The sequence below is a fragment of the Schistocerca gregaria genome, chromosome 2, assembly GCF_023897955.1.
Source record: "Schistocerca gregaria isolate iqSchGreg1 chromosome 2, iqSchGreg1.2, whole genome shotgun sequence".
Classification (NCBI taxonomy): Eukaryota; Metazoa; Arthropoda; class Insecta; order Orthoptera; family Acrididae; genus Schistocerca; species Schistocerca gregaria.
In genome coordinates, this window is record NC_064921.1 from 812626966 (window position 1) to 812641900 (window position 14935).

The following is a 14935-nucleotide window of genomic DNA, read 5'->3' on the forward strand; positions in this document are numbered from 1 at the left end:
TAATGTTGTGTAGTCTGAAAATGTTTCCTATATTTTAGGAGGGTTAGCCTGTGAAAGGAATGCAAGCAGTGTGTTTACTTTCCATTTTCTGAGTGGATGTTAATATATTTGATATAGTTTTCTCTTTTTCTTGTTGCAGTATATATTATTTCATAAAAAGCTTACAATACAGTCACAGCCCTCAAATAACATCCATATAACATGCACAAGCTGTAAAATGTGTTCATACCTTTTCGCACTTAACATTTTCTTAAGCGCAATAAGGAACCCATTCCCCACCTACCAAAAACACTTCTATGCTGTAACATCTCCTTCTGTGTACTTCACTGTCGGCGCCACACTTGATGTCAGGTAACGTTCTGCAGGCATTCGCCAAACCCAAACTCCTCCACTGGATTGCCATAGGGTTGGTCACTCCAAATGACTGGTTACCAGTCATCCGCTGTACTGAATGACTGTCCCTCTTTACACCACCTCAAGCATCTAACTAATGAAATACGTGGCTTATAAGGAACTGCTCGACCATTGTTTCCCATCCCTTTACACTCCCTATGCAAACTCAGTGTGGTAGTGGACTGCTGGCAGCACTTTGCAGCTCACGAGTGATTCCTTCCACTGGTTTCATGGGATTATTTAGAACCACCGTTCCCAATGCTCAACCCGTCTCAGTCTGTCAGTACACAAGGCCTGTCTGGTACTGGTCTTAGCAGTGGTTGTTACTTCACGTTACACTACAGAATTGCTTCATCAACAGTCGGGGTTGGTAGTTGTAGAATGGTTCAAATGAAATTGAAATGAGCGTTTGGCGTCATTGGTCGGGAGTCCCCTTGTGGGGCAGGTCCAGCCGCCTTGGTGCAGGTCGTATTGCATTCCACGCCACACTGGGCGAACTGCGCGCCGGATGGGGATGAAATGATGATGAAGACAACACAACACCCAGTCCCTGAACGGAGACAATCTCCGACCAAGCTGGAAATCGAACCCGGGCCCGTAGGATGGCAATCCATCACGCTGACCATTCAGCTATCGGGGCGGACAGGGTTCAAATGTCCATGATGGATTCGTTATACAAGGGACATCCAATGACCAGTCAGAGTTCGAAGTCACTAAGCTCTCCTGACATACCAATTCTGCTGTTTGTTACTGTTCCTCTAACCACGACAGAGTACACCCCTCCTTCTTTTATACTGGCCAGTCCGCCTCTGGTGACATCTGGTGCCCAATTCCGCATTACACTGGGGCGTCCTGATACTTCTGATCAGATGATGTGTAGTGAGGCACGTGAGGAGCAGCGTTACCGCATCAAATTTTCTGAAGACCTTGACTTAGGGAATCGCGGTTTAAACTGTCGTTGGGACAAGCGCATAAAAAAGAGACAGAGGAAGGATACCTAGATATTCAATAATTAGATGAGTATTTCCTAATATATATTATGAGAAGAAATGGTACATGGTACAACGGCACGTACAGGCAAAATATAGGCTCCCTCACACTTTCCACTGTCACACCCACCTGCTCTCTCTCTGCCTCCCATCTCCCCCCCCCCCCCCCCCCCCCGAGTCCTTTTGCATTCCCCTCCTCTGCCTTTCCCCACTCCCTCTCGCGTTTACCCAGCCCCTCCCCTCCGCCCCCTCCTTCTTATGAGTCCTCGCCCTCCGTCGGCTCCTTCCCTCCCCCCCCCCCCCCTCCGCTTCGCTTTTCCTCTCCTTCCCCCTTTTCTTTCCTATCATCTGTCCAGGTTCCCCCCATCTGCCCTCGGCTGTGGTGTGTCATATTTGTGCCAACGTTTAAGTGCAGTGTTCAAGTGAGTGTTCAGTGTTGCGCGTCTTTTCCAAAGTGTTGCGAACAGAAATCGTGCTGTCGCTGGGTGTGATTTTTATATCTGTTGCGAACAGAAACCAGACTGTCGCCGTGTTTTTTAATTGTCTGTCTATTATTTTACCCCTCTGCTTCCTGAGTATTTTATTAGCATCGCCAACCCTTTGTTTTATGTTTTAAGTTCCACAATTTTCCGCCATTGTTCCATTTAAGTCACCGATTTTATCGCCTGCTTTTATTATTTATTGTCTTCATTAAAAAAAAACCCTCTATTGGCTGAAGAGCGGCGTACAGCTGTTGCCAGCCTGCCCACTTCGGGGAGGAATCGAACCTCAGTAAAGGAAAAGAAAAAAACCACTTTCACAAGGTGTGATCGTAACAACGATGTCAAATGTCATAAAACGACCATCACTCTTCAATGCTCCACACTGCGTATTTGCAAAAGTTTTTGACACATGATAATTAATTTATTATACATGTACATACACAAGGATTGTAATATTTTGGAACAAAATAATATTTATTTTTTGGTTAGGTTTCCCGACATCTGCGACTCATAAGCTCGTCTATAAAAGACCACTAATACGAATAAACTGTACATTAAACGATTAAATATGAAAAAAACACAAGCATAATAAAGAATAGTATGATTTGTGTGTTTTTTTCCTAAGAAGCATATAGCTTAATTCTCTTGTTTGTATTTCCTGTATTTCCAAACACACTAACAAAATTAGTACACCCTTTTAGAGATTTCAGATTCATTCGAAATTTATTGTTGTAATACTGCATATGGAGTACATGAAATTACAATATTTACATATCAGTAAGTACAAGCGGTTCTGAGGTACCAGGTATCGACCTTTGCTGACATGCCCATATTACAACGTGATGCAGCCTCCATGGGCGGCAGTGCAGGCTGTGATTCTTGCATCCAGTCCATCGTACAGATGGTGAATACTGTCCTGGGATACTTTACGCCAAGCCTGGTCGATCTATTCACGTCGTTCTGTAAGAATTGTTGGTTGGCGAGTCGCACGAGTCATTTCTTATCCCATCATGTCCCACACGGCGTCATTGGAGACAAGCCTGATTATCGTGTTGGCCAGGGAAGTTGCTGCACGTCTTTCAGAGCACGTTGAGTTGCGTGGGCAGTATTTGGGCGAGCATTATCTTGTTGGTACAACACATCACCTTACCGTTGCAAGAACGGGTCTAACAATATTCTGCACCTACCATGTGCTGTTTAGCGTCTCCCCCAGAAACATCGAAGGTGAGTGAGAATTGCAGCTGATCGCGCCCCAAACCTTAAGACCTGCGATGGGGCCAGTGTGTGTTGGACGAATGCACTCTACTAAAGAGCTCTCACCAGATCTATGTCGTACACCCAAACAACTTCCACTTGGGTGCAGGCAGAATCTGCTTTCATCGCTGAAGACCGTGGCACCCATTTCCATCTTCCAAGTGACGCTCGACGGCATCAGTCGAGCCGTGTACGTCGATGTTGTGGCGTGAGTGGAACACGGGCTAGAGGTGTGAGTGCCCATAGTCCCATTGCTAATTCGTAACAGTTCGTGTTGACACGTATGGGCTCAAGCACCCTCTTGTCTGTGCTGTGGTAGCTGCAAGTCTGCCACTGCTGCCCTTACAATACGACGATCCTGGTGGACGTCTGTGCTGCGTGGGCGTCCAGAACCTCGTCTGCAGATGTGAGAATGTTCACGTGACCATTGGTACCAGCATCGTTGCACAACTGACGCAGCACGGCCAATTTGTGTGGCAATTCTCCGAAAGGACCATCTCGTCACTGGGAATGCCACAATCTGACCGCTTTCAAACTCACTGAGTTGGCTGTCGGAAACAGGAGTGCATCTCTGTGGCGCGGTTGCCTGTTTGCTTCACGCGTTTGCACCACACTGTGCCTTCTGGCTGTGAGCACTCCCTATTAAAGGGTAGACACAGATGGTGCTCTAGTAGCCATGCCACTACGCTATCTATATATATGAAGATGGTATCTGTTCTTTTGGACATGTCCGAAAGAACAGATACCATCTTATATATACATAGTTAAGGCTCAATGGCCATTTGACCGTCTTCTTCTGTGCGGATGCACAAATAGTGCCCCAGCTCTCACGGGAATCGGCAAAAATCCGCGAGTAATAAGCATAATGGGCAGGGATACCATGAATATAGTGCGGGACAATAAGTTTGGAATGTAGGCCTCACGTGAGACGTGCCCTGCAGCTACACTGTCATCTGTGTCCTCGGTGGCTCAGATGGATATAGCGTCTGCCATGTAAGCAGGAGATCCTGGGTTCGAGTCCCAGTCGGGGTACACATTTTCAACTGCCCCGTTGACTTATGTTAATGCCAGTGTGCAGCTAGGAGTATTCATTTCATTATAACTACGCTATCTTTTGGCGGACGACGTTGAAACCACTGTCAGTACTTCTTCTATTCCAGGTGGCATATGTCATCATCGGATGAAAATCGACATCGTCTTTTCAGGTGTACTATTTTTTCCCGGCAGTGTGTATACATATTCTATAAGTTACTTACCAGCGGTATTTCCACTGACCAAATGAGTTGACGACATCGATGGGTGTTGTCTCCACATTGAAAATGCAGCTGCCTGCGTGTTTCGTTTCTCATTACGAACAAGAGGCGATTACTGCCATGAAGTGCAAGTACTATTTATGGCGCCAAGGGAAGACGGAGGTAGTCAATGGGCGAGAGCGGGGCAGAAGTTGAAACAATGAACATTCAGAAAACAGCACCGTGGCGATAATACTATAATAACGGAAGCCAAGCAGCTGACTCGTTTTTAGATATACAGCTGGAGCCTGCGCTGAAACGTCTCGTTAGTTTGTTGCCTGATCGAGACCTAGCGCTCCGTATTCAAACTTTCTTGGTTACCATCATCGATCCGTCCAGTAAAGTGTTTCGGAACTTTCAGGTACTCCACCATTAACTGAGTACGGAAGAAAAAGGACCGCGAAGGAATTATCCGAATGGGACGGAAATCCGTAGATTTGATGTACTGTACAGAAAACAAATTGCAATTTAAGAAAGCTTTCTTGCAACTTAAACATTGATTTTCGTCGGCTACTTGTTTAGCAATGTTCAACCCATGCACATACTTAACGCTAACCACTAATGCCTCAGATTGCAGATTTGGTGCAGTCCTGGCCCGCAAATACCCTAGCGGGGCAGAACGGTCTGTTTCACGTACATCTCTATGCTAACAAGTTTCACATGATCACCAATTACAAGCCCCTCACTTCGCTATTCGGTCCCGACTCGAAACTTCGCGATAATTTTGCACAGCGGCTGCAGTGCTGGGCATTGCTCCTTACTAACTATAAATACAAGATCTATTACAGCTCATCATGCAGCATTCAAACACGAACGCACTTTTCTGCTTGACATGAGATCCACATACAGACTCATAGCCACAAAAGCCTAGGTTTTGGCTTTGAAAATGACACATCCTCGAAGAATTCCCAATTAAGGGTGCAAAGTAGCAATACCAACAGTCTATGATCCATTGCTCTGTAGAGTGTTGGCTGCTGTATAGCGAGGTAGGCCCGAGCACCTCCCTAAGGCCATAGACCCAGCATGGCATTCATTACAACACCAGCTTAGCGCAACCGATGGTGCCTCATTATTAGCCACAGACAAATCTGAACACTGGATGGTAACTCTGCCCCAGCATATTGAAGCTCCTCCACATCGAAAGCTGAAGAATGTGGAGCAACAACGAAGACAATAGCGCGTCATCATGTGTACTGGGCTGCTGTTGACGCTGCCATAGAACATATGGTCCAGATCTGCGAGACCTGCACCCACAATAAGTTAGCCCCAGCGCAGCATTTTAACTCTTGGCCCCGCCTTCACCACCCGTAGTTAAAAGAAAGTGTTGATCCTGCAGGAAGTGTCTGAGAAATAACGTGACTGTCAGTTGATAATACCGTACCCAACTTCCCTCATGTGGCATAGAAGGCTATCACCACTACGTCAGCTACTATCTGCACCCTCTCCGCCGACCGTTGTGGCCGTGCGGTTCTAGGCGCTACAGTCTGGAGCCGAGCGACCGCTACGCTCGCAGGTTCGAATCCTGCCTCGGGCATGGATGAGTGTGAAGTCCATAGGTTAATTAGGTTTAATTAGTTCTAAGTTCTAGGCGACTGATGACCTCAGAAGTTAAGTCTCATAGTGCTCAGAGCCATTTGTACCCTCTCCATTCGCAACAGAGGAGCGCCTTCCGCTCTAGTCTCCGACAATTCATGGATACTGCATTTCAGGAGTTTTGTAAACACAACAGTACTGAGCACCTAAGTCCACCGTCAAATTCTGAAGCGAAGCAGATGGTCAAGGTCTACAAAATGCTGATACGCAAGATAATGACAACGACTGGCTCTGAGGAACACTCACCATCTTCTTTGCAATGTACTAGTGTACCCTTGTAAATAAACGCAGTCCAACAAAAACTGCACATGGACACAGACCCCACGTCCTATTCGACCTGCTGCGCCTTACTCAGTGAGCCCACCGCTCACGCACACAGTCTTATTACCGCGTCGGCTCCCAAGTATGGACCGGTATTTTCGCCTAGAAATCCACAAACGATGGAAGGTGTCGTCGGCAGCAGAGGACGACAAATATTGGAGATTGAGACCGATCAGAAGTGAATAGCCAAGCATGAAAGTCATTTCTGACCATAACGAGACGTAACTAACGCCCTCCCCCCTGCAGCCAATTGACGTGATTCACGCAACCACCCTCCTCAGTACGAGCATTCCCAGCAGTGTACCTGTCATCAGACCTGTCATCACCACAACAACCTCTGCACTCGTTTTATGCGACAACATGTGATCGAAAACGACCAGTGATAGGAGCTAATGTAGGTGGAACCCCTTCTACCTCCTAACCCACTTCCAGCTCCCACCAATATCTGAGACACCCTCTCCAAGCATTTGGTAGAGCTTGAGCATACCTGGATTGAGGTTTCCATGGAAGCCGAACCATTGTTGCCATGCAGACCATTGTTGGTACCCACTCCCATGCCGGCAGAACCATGCAGCACACCAGAAACAATCGATCGGTTGAAAATTCCACAAACAGCGTCGACGTATGACCCGGACGATCACGACGAGGAAATGTTGTGGAAGGCTTTGGCGTAAATTCCAGCACCACCACCCCCACTTCTCGACGAAATCCGGACAGGCTGGAACAGTTCCAGCCCTACACGCCAATTAAGGAGGGGAGGGGTTTGGTATCCGGTTTAGTATTCGTATTTCCCGAGCAGCCTGAGTATCGATTTGGAGGGAAAGTCAGAGATACTCAGGCTCCATAGCACAGTCCCAGCTCCCGCTCACGAAGGACACTGCTGCCACAAGAATGTCACATGGCCGGCCGCGGTGGCCGTGCGGTTCTGGCGCTGCAGTCCGGAACCGCGGGGCTGCTACTGTCGCAGGTTCGAATCCTGCCTCGGGTATGGGTGTGTGTGATGTCCTTAGGTTAGTTAGGTTTACGTAGTTCTAAGTTCTAGGGGACTTGACCTAAGATGTCGAGTCCCATAGTGCTCAGAGCCATTTGAACCATTTTTGAATGTCACATGGGTCCACCTACTGAGGCAAGAGTGACTGTAAATACCACGGCCCCATACTTATTCCTGAGTTCCTCGCTATTCCTTGAAGCCTTCGAGACATGCTGTTGATAGTAGAGTGACTGACCTTGCCTTTGTTTATGTTTTTCGATTCATATCCTCGGTCTGATATGAGCGTTCTTTTGACTTTCGATCCTCTTTGAACTTAGCCTCTACCTAGCCGTTCACTTTGTCACCCCGTCGTCATCGACCACACAAGCCACCAGCTTACTCCACCGATCACAGTGTGACTGCCAGTGCGATTAATCATAACTATGTTCTTGCAACCCAGTGTAATATATAAGTGACTAAATTTTTTTTACAGTGAGCTTACTTTGTCCACATCTCATTAAAACTACGGCTGGGGCAATACTGACAAAGACTGTTTATCATGACATGCTGTTATCATAATCATCAGATCAAACATTTAGTGAAAGCTTCGCTTACTGAGTCTGTCGTGCAGTAGCTCCCTTATCATCGTCGCCTGTCTTATTGTCTTGTGATGCATCGTCGACACCCATTCTGAAACAAGAAAATACTGTCATTAATCATCAGATCTTTAAAGTGAATGTAACTGTAAAGTCCTTAATCACTTTCTTCTGTAGTTCTAAATCTATTTAGGTGCAGAAAGGCAGTGTGATCGGGAACGTGCTCTTATTCAAACGTTTCTTCATAAAAAAAAGGCTAGAATTACTATCTGATACGGCTCCATTACGTTATGTCCATAAAAATTTATCAGCTGAGCTATCCGAACAGGCCACCTGGCCTGAGTCGAATCTCCAATGTGCCAATACTTCTTCTCTTTTATTGTAAGCTTCACAAACCCTCTTCTGCATCTCTTGGAATAGCAGAAGAAATGTACTGGCAACTTGAATCTGGGAGTCAGTCCATAAGGTGTAGTCGGATGATGGACGTAACATGAGCAAAGTTCGAGATTGTAGCACCTATCAGACTCGCACTTCCACTTGTAACAGTAGAATTTTTATGCTGCACTTGGACATGCGTCATAGATCATTTGAACGATTCTTTTATCACATGGCTGTGGAACGAGTCAATTTACAGGATCTGTATACAAGACTAGTGTTAACATTGATGAACAATTTATTTTTTTAGTCTTACTCACACAACTGCATTAAAAAAGGCTTTTCTTGAAAAACTGACTAACAATTTTGAAGTAGAAATTTCTCAATGGAATAGAAGGAGTTGTACAAGAGAAATGATTTTAAGTTAGATTTGCTGCCTGTCAATCATTTTATGTTATTAGAAAAAATAGCAAAAAATTTATTGCTGCATATTGAACTCATCTCTGATCTACTGACAGCTTTAAAGGTGGGCGACAAAGGTCATTTTTCCATCTAGTGCTGTAGGTATTGACTTTTGTTGTTATAAAATTGTGATGGATTATTTCTGACAATATTCTTAGCGAAAATATGTAATGTTACGTTGCAGAAGTGCCTATCTCCTTGAAGAAGTACTTATAGGACGTCCCTGGGTAAACACCAGACATTATTTTTGCTGCTCGCTTTTGTGCAATCCGTACTTTTTTTCTAGATGAGTTACTACAGAAAATTATTCCATAAGGCATTACTGAGTAAAAATACACAAAATATATAAGGAGGTTGATTCGTTTGTTTCCCAGATTAGGTATTATATGAAGGGCAAAAGTAGCTGAACTTAATTGTTAGAGAAGCTCAGTAACATGCTGAGCATTGTCTCCCATCTAGTAGCTCCTGCCCATGTGCTACATCAGTTGTTAGTATGACGCTATTTGTTGTACAGAACTGATATAGTCTCTTTTCTCAAAATTTAGGGAGAGTCCATTTTCAAAACACCATTTAATAATGATTTGAGAAACGTCGTTATTAATCTCATCTGTGGCTTTTCTATCTAATGAGATTTATTATAACACTAATATTGTCTGCAAAAAGTACCAGTTCTGCTTGTTGAATGTTAAATGGAAGGTAATTCACATTTATAACGATAAGCAGTGGACGAAAATTGAATCCTGTAGGACTCCATTTGCGATTTCTCCCCAGTCACATAATGCTCTACACCTCCAACGTTGTTTGACTTATTCAGCAGAACATGTTTGTTAAGTATGATTCAAGCCAGCTGCGCATAAAACCATCAGTTCCATAAAACTTGAGTTTCTTTAAGAAAGTAACATGATCGAAACAATCATACACCTTGGAAAGATTCCAAAAATACCAACTTCGGATGTTTTATGGACTCTAAACTGTGTTATGGTATATGAAATGTTTCTACTTAAATGTGGGAATACTCTTGAGTACATTACGTTTTCGAATATTTTTTAAAAAGATGTCAGTAAGGAATTTGAACGATAACTGTTAAGTATCTCTTGTCGACTTTCTTATGAAAAGGTTTAACAATTCCATATTTTAACCTGCCTGGAAAAATTCCCTGTGACAGTGATGCATTGCATATATCACTATGGAGGTTCCTTATAAAGTTGGAACAACTTTTCAGAGTTCTGTTTGAAATTCAGTGAACATCACCTGCGCTTTTGTTTCTTAGAATCTGTGTAATTCTATTAATTTCAGTGAAGGACGTTGATGCAACTTCTAGTTGCTTACAGTTATGTGTAATGACTATTTTAATATTTTCTCTTGCTTCTTCAACTCAATTGTTTAATCCTATTTTTGCTGCTACATTTAGAAACTGATTGTTAAAAGTACTCGCAGCTTGTGAACTGTCCCTCTCAACATGGTCATTTAGTTTAATTGTTGTGGTATTTTGCACACTGACTGACTGGCTGTCATGTCTCCCACTTGACAATATACTACACTACTGGCCATTAAAATTGCTACACCAACAAGAAATGCAGATGATAAACGGGTACTCATTGGACAAATATATCATATTAGAACTGACATGTGACTGCATTTTCACGCAAATTGGGTGCATAGATCCTGAGAAATCAGTACCTAGAACAACAACCTCTGGCCATAATAACGGCCTTGATACGGCTGGGTATTGAGTCACACAGACCTTGGATGTCGTGTACAGGTACAGCTGCCCATGCAGCTTCAACACGATACCACAGTTCATCAGGAGTAGTGACTGGCGTTATGTGACGAGCCAGTTGCTCGGACACCATTGACCAGACGTTTTCAGTTGGTGAGAGATCTGGAGAATGTGCTGGTCAGAGCAGCAGTCGAACATTTTCTGGCTCCAGAAAGGCCCGTACAGGATCTGCAATATGCGGTCGTGCATTATCCTGCTGAAATGTGGGCATTCGCAGGGATCGAATGACGGGTAGAGCCACGGGTCGTAACACATGTGAAATGTAACGTCCACTGTTCAAAGTTCCGTCAATACGAACAAGAGGTGACCGAGACGTGTAACCAATGGCACCCCATACCATCACGCCGGGTGATGATGAATACACGCTTCCAATGTGCGTTCACCGCGATGTCGCCAAACACGCATTCGACCATCATGATGCTGTACACAGAACATGGATTCATCCGAAAAAATGACGTTTTGCCATTCATGCACCCAGGTTCGTCGTTGCGTACACCATCGCAGGCGCTCCTGTGTGTGATGCAGCGTCAAGGGTAACCGCAGCTATGGTCTCCGAGCTGATAGTCCATGCTGCTGCAAACGTCGTCAAACTGTTCGTACAGATGGTTGTTGTCTTGCAAACGTCCCCATCTGTTTGACTCAAGGATCGAGACGTGGCTGCACGATCCGTTACAGCCATGCGGATAAGATGCCTGTCATCTCGACTGCTAGTGATACGAGGCCGTTGGGATCCAGCACGGCGTTCCATATTACCCTCCTGAACCCACCGATTCCATATTCTGCTAACAGTCGCGATACGATAAACCGCAGTCGCGATAGGCTTAAATCCGACCTTTATCAAAGTCGGAAACGTGATGGTACGCATTTCTCCTGCTTACACGAGGCATCACAACAATGTTTCACCAGGCAACGCCGGTCAACTGCTGTTTGTGTATAAGAAATCGGTTGGAAACTTTCCTCGTGTCAGCACGTTGTAGGTGTCGCCACCTGCGCCAACCTTGTGTGAATGCTCTGAAAAGCTAATCATTTGCATATCACAGCATCTTCTTGCTGTCGATTAAATTTCAAGTCTGTAGCACGTCATCTTCGTGGTGTATCAATTTTAATGGCCAGTATTGTACATTAATGAGAAAGTCAAGATAATGCGCCCTGGTTAACGTTTGTGGTAGCACGTATGGCCCTATTAATCTATCGCCAAATGCGCTCGCCCATACGTTGACTGAGAAATGATGTTGATGCCCTCTTCCGTGAGAAATGGTGTTGATGCCCTCTTCCCAGAATTTCTTGGGGACTTACATCTGCTCATGTATGCTGGTTTGGAAATTCACAACACCAACTATCGTGAATCTGCCTCATCGGCACCGCGGCCCGAACCGCACAGTGACCCTGGATTCGGTGTGGGGCGGAGGAGGGGTGAAGTGGACTGTGGTAGTCGTTGCGGGGTTGTGGACCACTGCGGCTGCGGCGGGGATGGAGCCTCTCCATCGTTTCTAGGTCCCCGGTTAACATATCTTATAAGCTCACTATCTTGCTGCATACGTCTCAGTTCTGGGTAGCTAATCACCTATGGCATTATGCTCACAACTAAATGGGTAAACGTAATAGTTGTGGAGACTCTTACTGTGAATAGTGCTAAATAATGTCTCAGTTATTCTGGCATTTAGCGTATAACAGCCCGTGTGGCAAAAAATTTTGAACAGGCGCCGTTGAATGCTTGGGTATAATGCTCGCCTTTTGATTTGTCTCACGCTGGGGTCGCTAGTTTTGTAGAGAGTATGCTGGGGAGACGATTACTTGGAACCAGTGGCTCCTTTGAAGGCTCTTTGGAATCTGTTGTGACACGCATATCTCTTTGATTTTGAATATTATACAGGCTGTACATTAAGCCTGGGAACACTTTCAATTATTTATTGCAAAAGAACTAAACATTGTACAGATGTCATACATATTGCATTTTGAAGAGAAACTCTGAAAGGTATTATTTTTTTTTTTTTACAATCATTCGATATGCGAACCATGAGTGACCCGGCAGACGTCAATACGGTAATCGAATTCTTACTATACCCGTCCCAGCATGGCATCGTCGACTGTGGCAGTCGCATCCTGTATTCTCTCCCGGAGCTCTGCTAAAGGCGGTACATACACCATATCTTTAATGTGTCCCCACAGAAAAAAAGTCTCACGGAGTGAAATCTGGTGATCGGGGAGGCCATTTCATGGAACAGTTGTCCCCTTCTGTAGCACCGTGTTCAGGTACCCGTGAACTTCACGATGAAAATGGGTTGGAGCCACATCCTACTGAAAGATGAAGGGAGAGTCCGATTGCCTTTGAGGCATCAGCCATTACTGCAACACGTCCAAGTAGTAATAGCCTTATGAATGTCTCTCGTACGCGCTCCACATTCACTTCACTCACACTGGGACAGCCGCTTCTCTTTGCCGGGCACAGACAACCCGTCGTAACGAATTTGTTCTACCAGTGGTAAATAACCTTCCTTGTTGGTGTATTCTTACCGTACTTGGTTCTAAACATCTGTTGAACAGCTGTAGCACACTTGTTTATGTCGAACTCGAACACACAGAAAGCTCGCTCCGCACCTGAACTCGCCATGTTTGCGACTAGCGCCAACTATCGGCAAATTACCAAACTACGCTGTGGCGGTGTACATGAAAAAACCTTTCAGGGTTTCTCTTCAAAATGACATATGTATGATATCTGCACAATGTTTGATTCTTGTGCAATAAATAATTGAAAATGTTCCCGGACTGTAATTATGTACACCAACTTAATTGGAGGACAAAGGATCTCAAAAATATATTCTGCCGATACCATACGAGTTTGGTACTTATTTGTTGTCCATCCAGCCTCTTTCCTGGCGTATCATTTCATTCAACGTGTACGCACGTGTCATGAGCAGGAGTGCAACGTCAGAATTTCCATAATGGAAGCGAGGCAGGTGAGTGTTGAAGGCTGCTGTGGCGCGGAATGTGCCGACTCATCGAACCAAACTTTCAGGTCCACTTCAGAACTGTGATCGTGTGTGTGTGTGTGTGTGTGTGTGTGTGTGTGTGTGTGTCCCTGTGGTGCAACCAGCAGCCTCCGTGAGGATTTCTTTTTCATATAGGTGTTGTGCTTTCTACTTTTCACCTAACTTGTAGAAACCGAAATTAAAATATGGGTGAATAAGTAACAATTGTTCTATAACGTATACGCACTGACAGAGAGAGAAGTGCTCTAGCACTTTCAGTGTTAATAAGACTTTTAGCGTGGACGATATTTTTACAATCAAGTTACCGTTGGATGGCTGGTGGTAAAAGCTATCAATTCACTCAGAATTGCAGTAAGTTATACGAGAGTGGCACAAAAGCGTGAAGTATTATAATTTAACAGTTAATTAGTTTGTTATCAATAGAAGTAAGAAACAAAATGACACCCAACAGTTGCTTTAGTTAAAAGTTCTATAGCATCACAACACTTTCAGAAGACGTAATAAAATCAGATTGACAAAGAAAAAGTGATAAATAGTAATACTAAAGTTAAATATATAAATTACTATAGCACAGTGAGAGATATCACTAGTTAGATGCTCGAGCAGAAAGAGGAGACAAAATCCTGTAAGAAAGCCACGTACGATTCTCTTAAACAACAAATCTGCACAATTATGAATAACATTAAATACATACAATGTCATGTACTAATTAACGTGGATTCAGCCAATCAGCGTTGTTTTTCTTGTTTTGAAAATAGGTGTATAAAACAGGTTATAACTCTTGTGAAAGATACTTTATTGAGATAATTTGTGTTGTACTGATAATAGGCATTATGAGGCAGATTTGTGAGCCAGGAAAATAGGACAGACAGGAACTTACGACCAGTGAACGCAATTGATCATGCGGAGCTGAAGAAGAGAGTTTTTCTGGGATTGTCTAGTTTGTTGGCGGAGGTGATAGTTGCGGGCGGTTTGGGTAGCAAATCAACCTCGTTTGTTAGTTAACTGCCATACTCTAAAGACCTTCGATACTTATAAACTTTTCGGAGATAGTCCCGGATGGGACTTGGTAAAAATCGTGAGTTATGCTGAGCAGTGAATTGCTCTAACAATAATATTAGTTTGATTATAATAATATCACTATGGAACTTCGTTGGAATTTCGATTAATTACCGGTTGCAATTTTATTAACTGGACTTAAGAATTTAGCAGTACTAATCGTTGGTGTTTAATCACATGCCTGGTTGCATAAGCCGATGCACATGTCGCCTAAATTATTTAAATTTGTCCACATATGTACTGAACTTTGTAACCTTTCCAGCAAATCGCTGCTAATTTAGAAACAGATACTCATGAAGGTTTGTGGGTACTCCTTGACAAAGCAGAAGAATTGGTTCGTGCACTCACTTGACGCTCTGGGTTATGGTAAGGAAGTTAC

The 14935-nt window shown here is 44.2% G+C and overlaps 1 protein-coding gene across 1 annotated transcript in view; it reads right to left on the minus strand.

Annotated features, from left to right (window-relative positions):
• Positions 1-14935, minus strand: part of LOC126335120 (vesicular glutamate transporter 2-like) — a 141395-nt gene that overhangs the window by 81379 nt on the left and 45081 nt on the right. Inside the window, exon 2 of the mRNA XM_049998074.1 lies at positions 7910-7984. Coding sequence (XP_049854031.1) covers positions 7910-7983 — 74 coding nt within the window. The 5' untranslated portion in view covers position 7984. The remainder of the gene's footprint in view (positions 1-7909; positions 7985-14935) is intronic.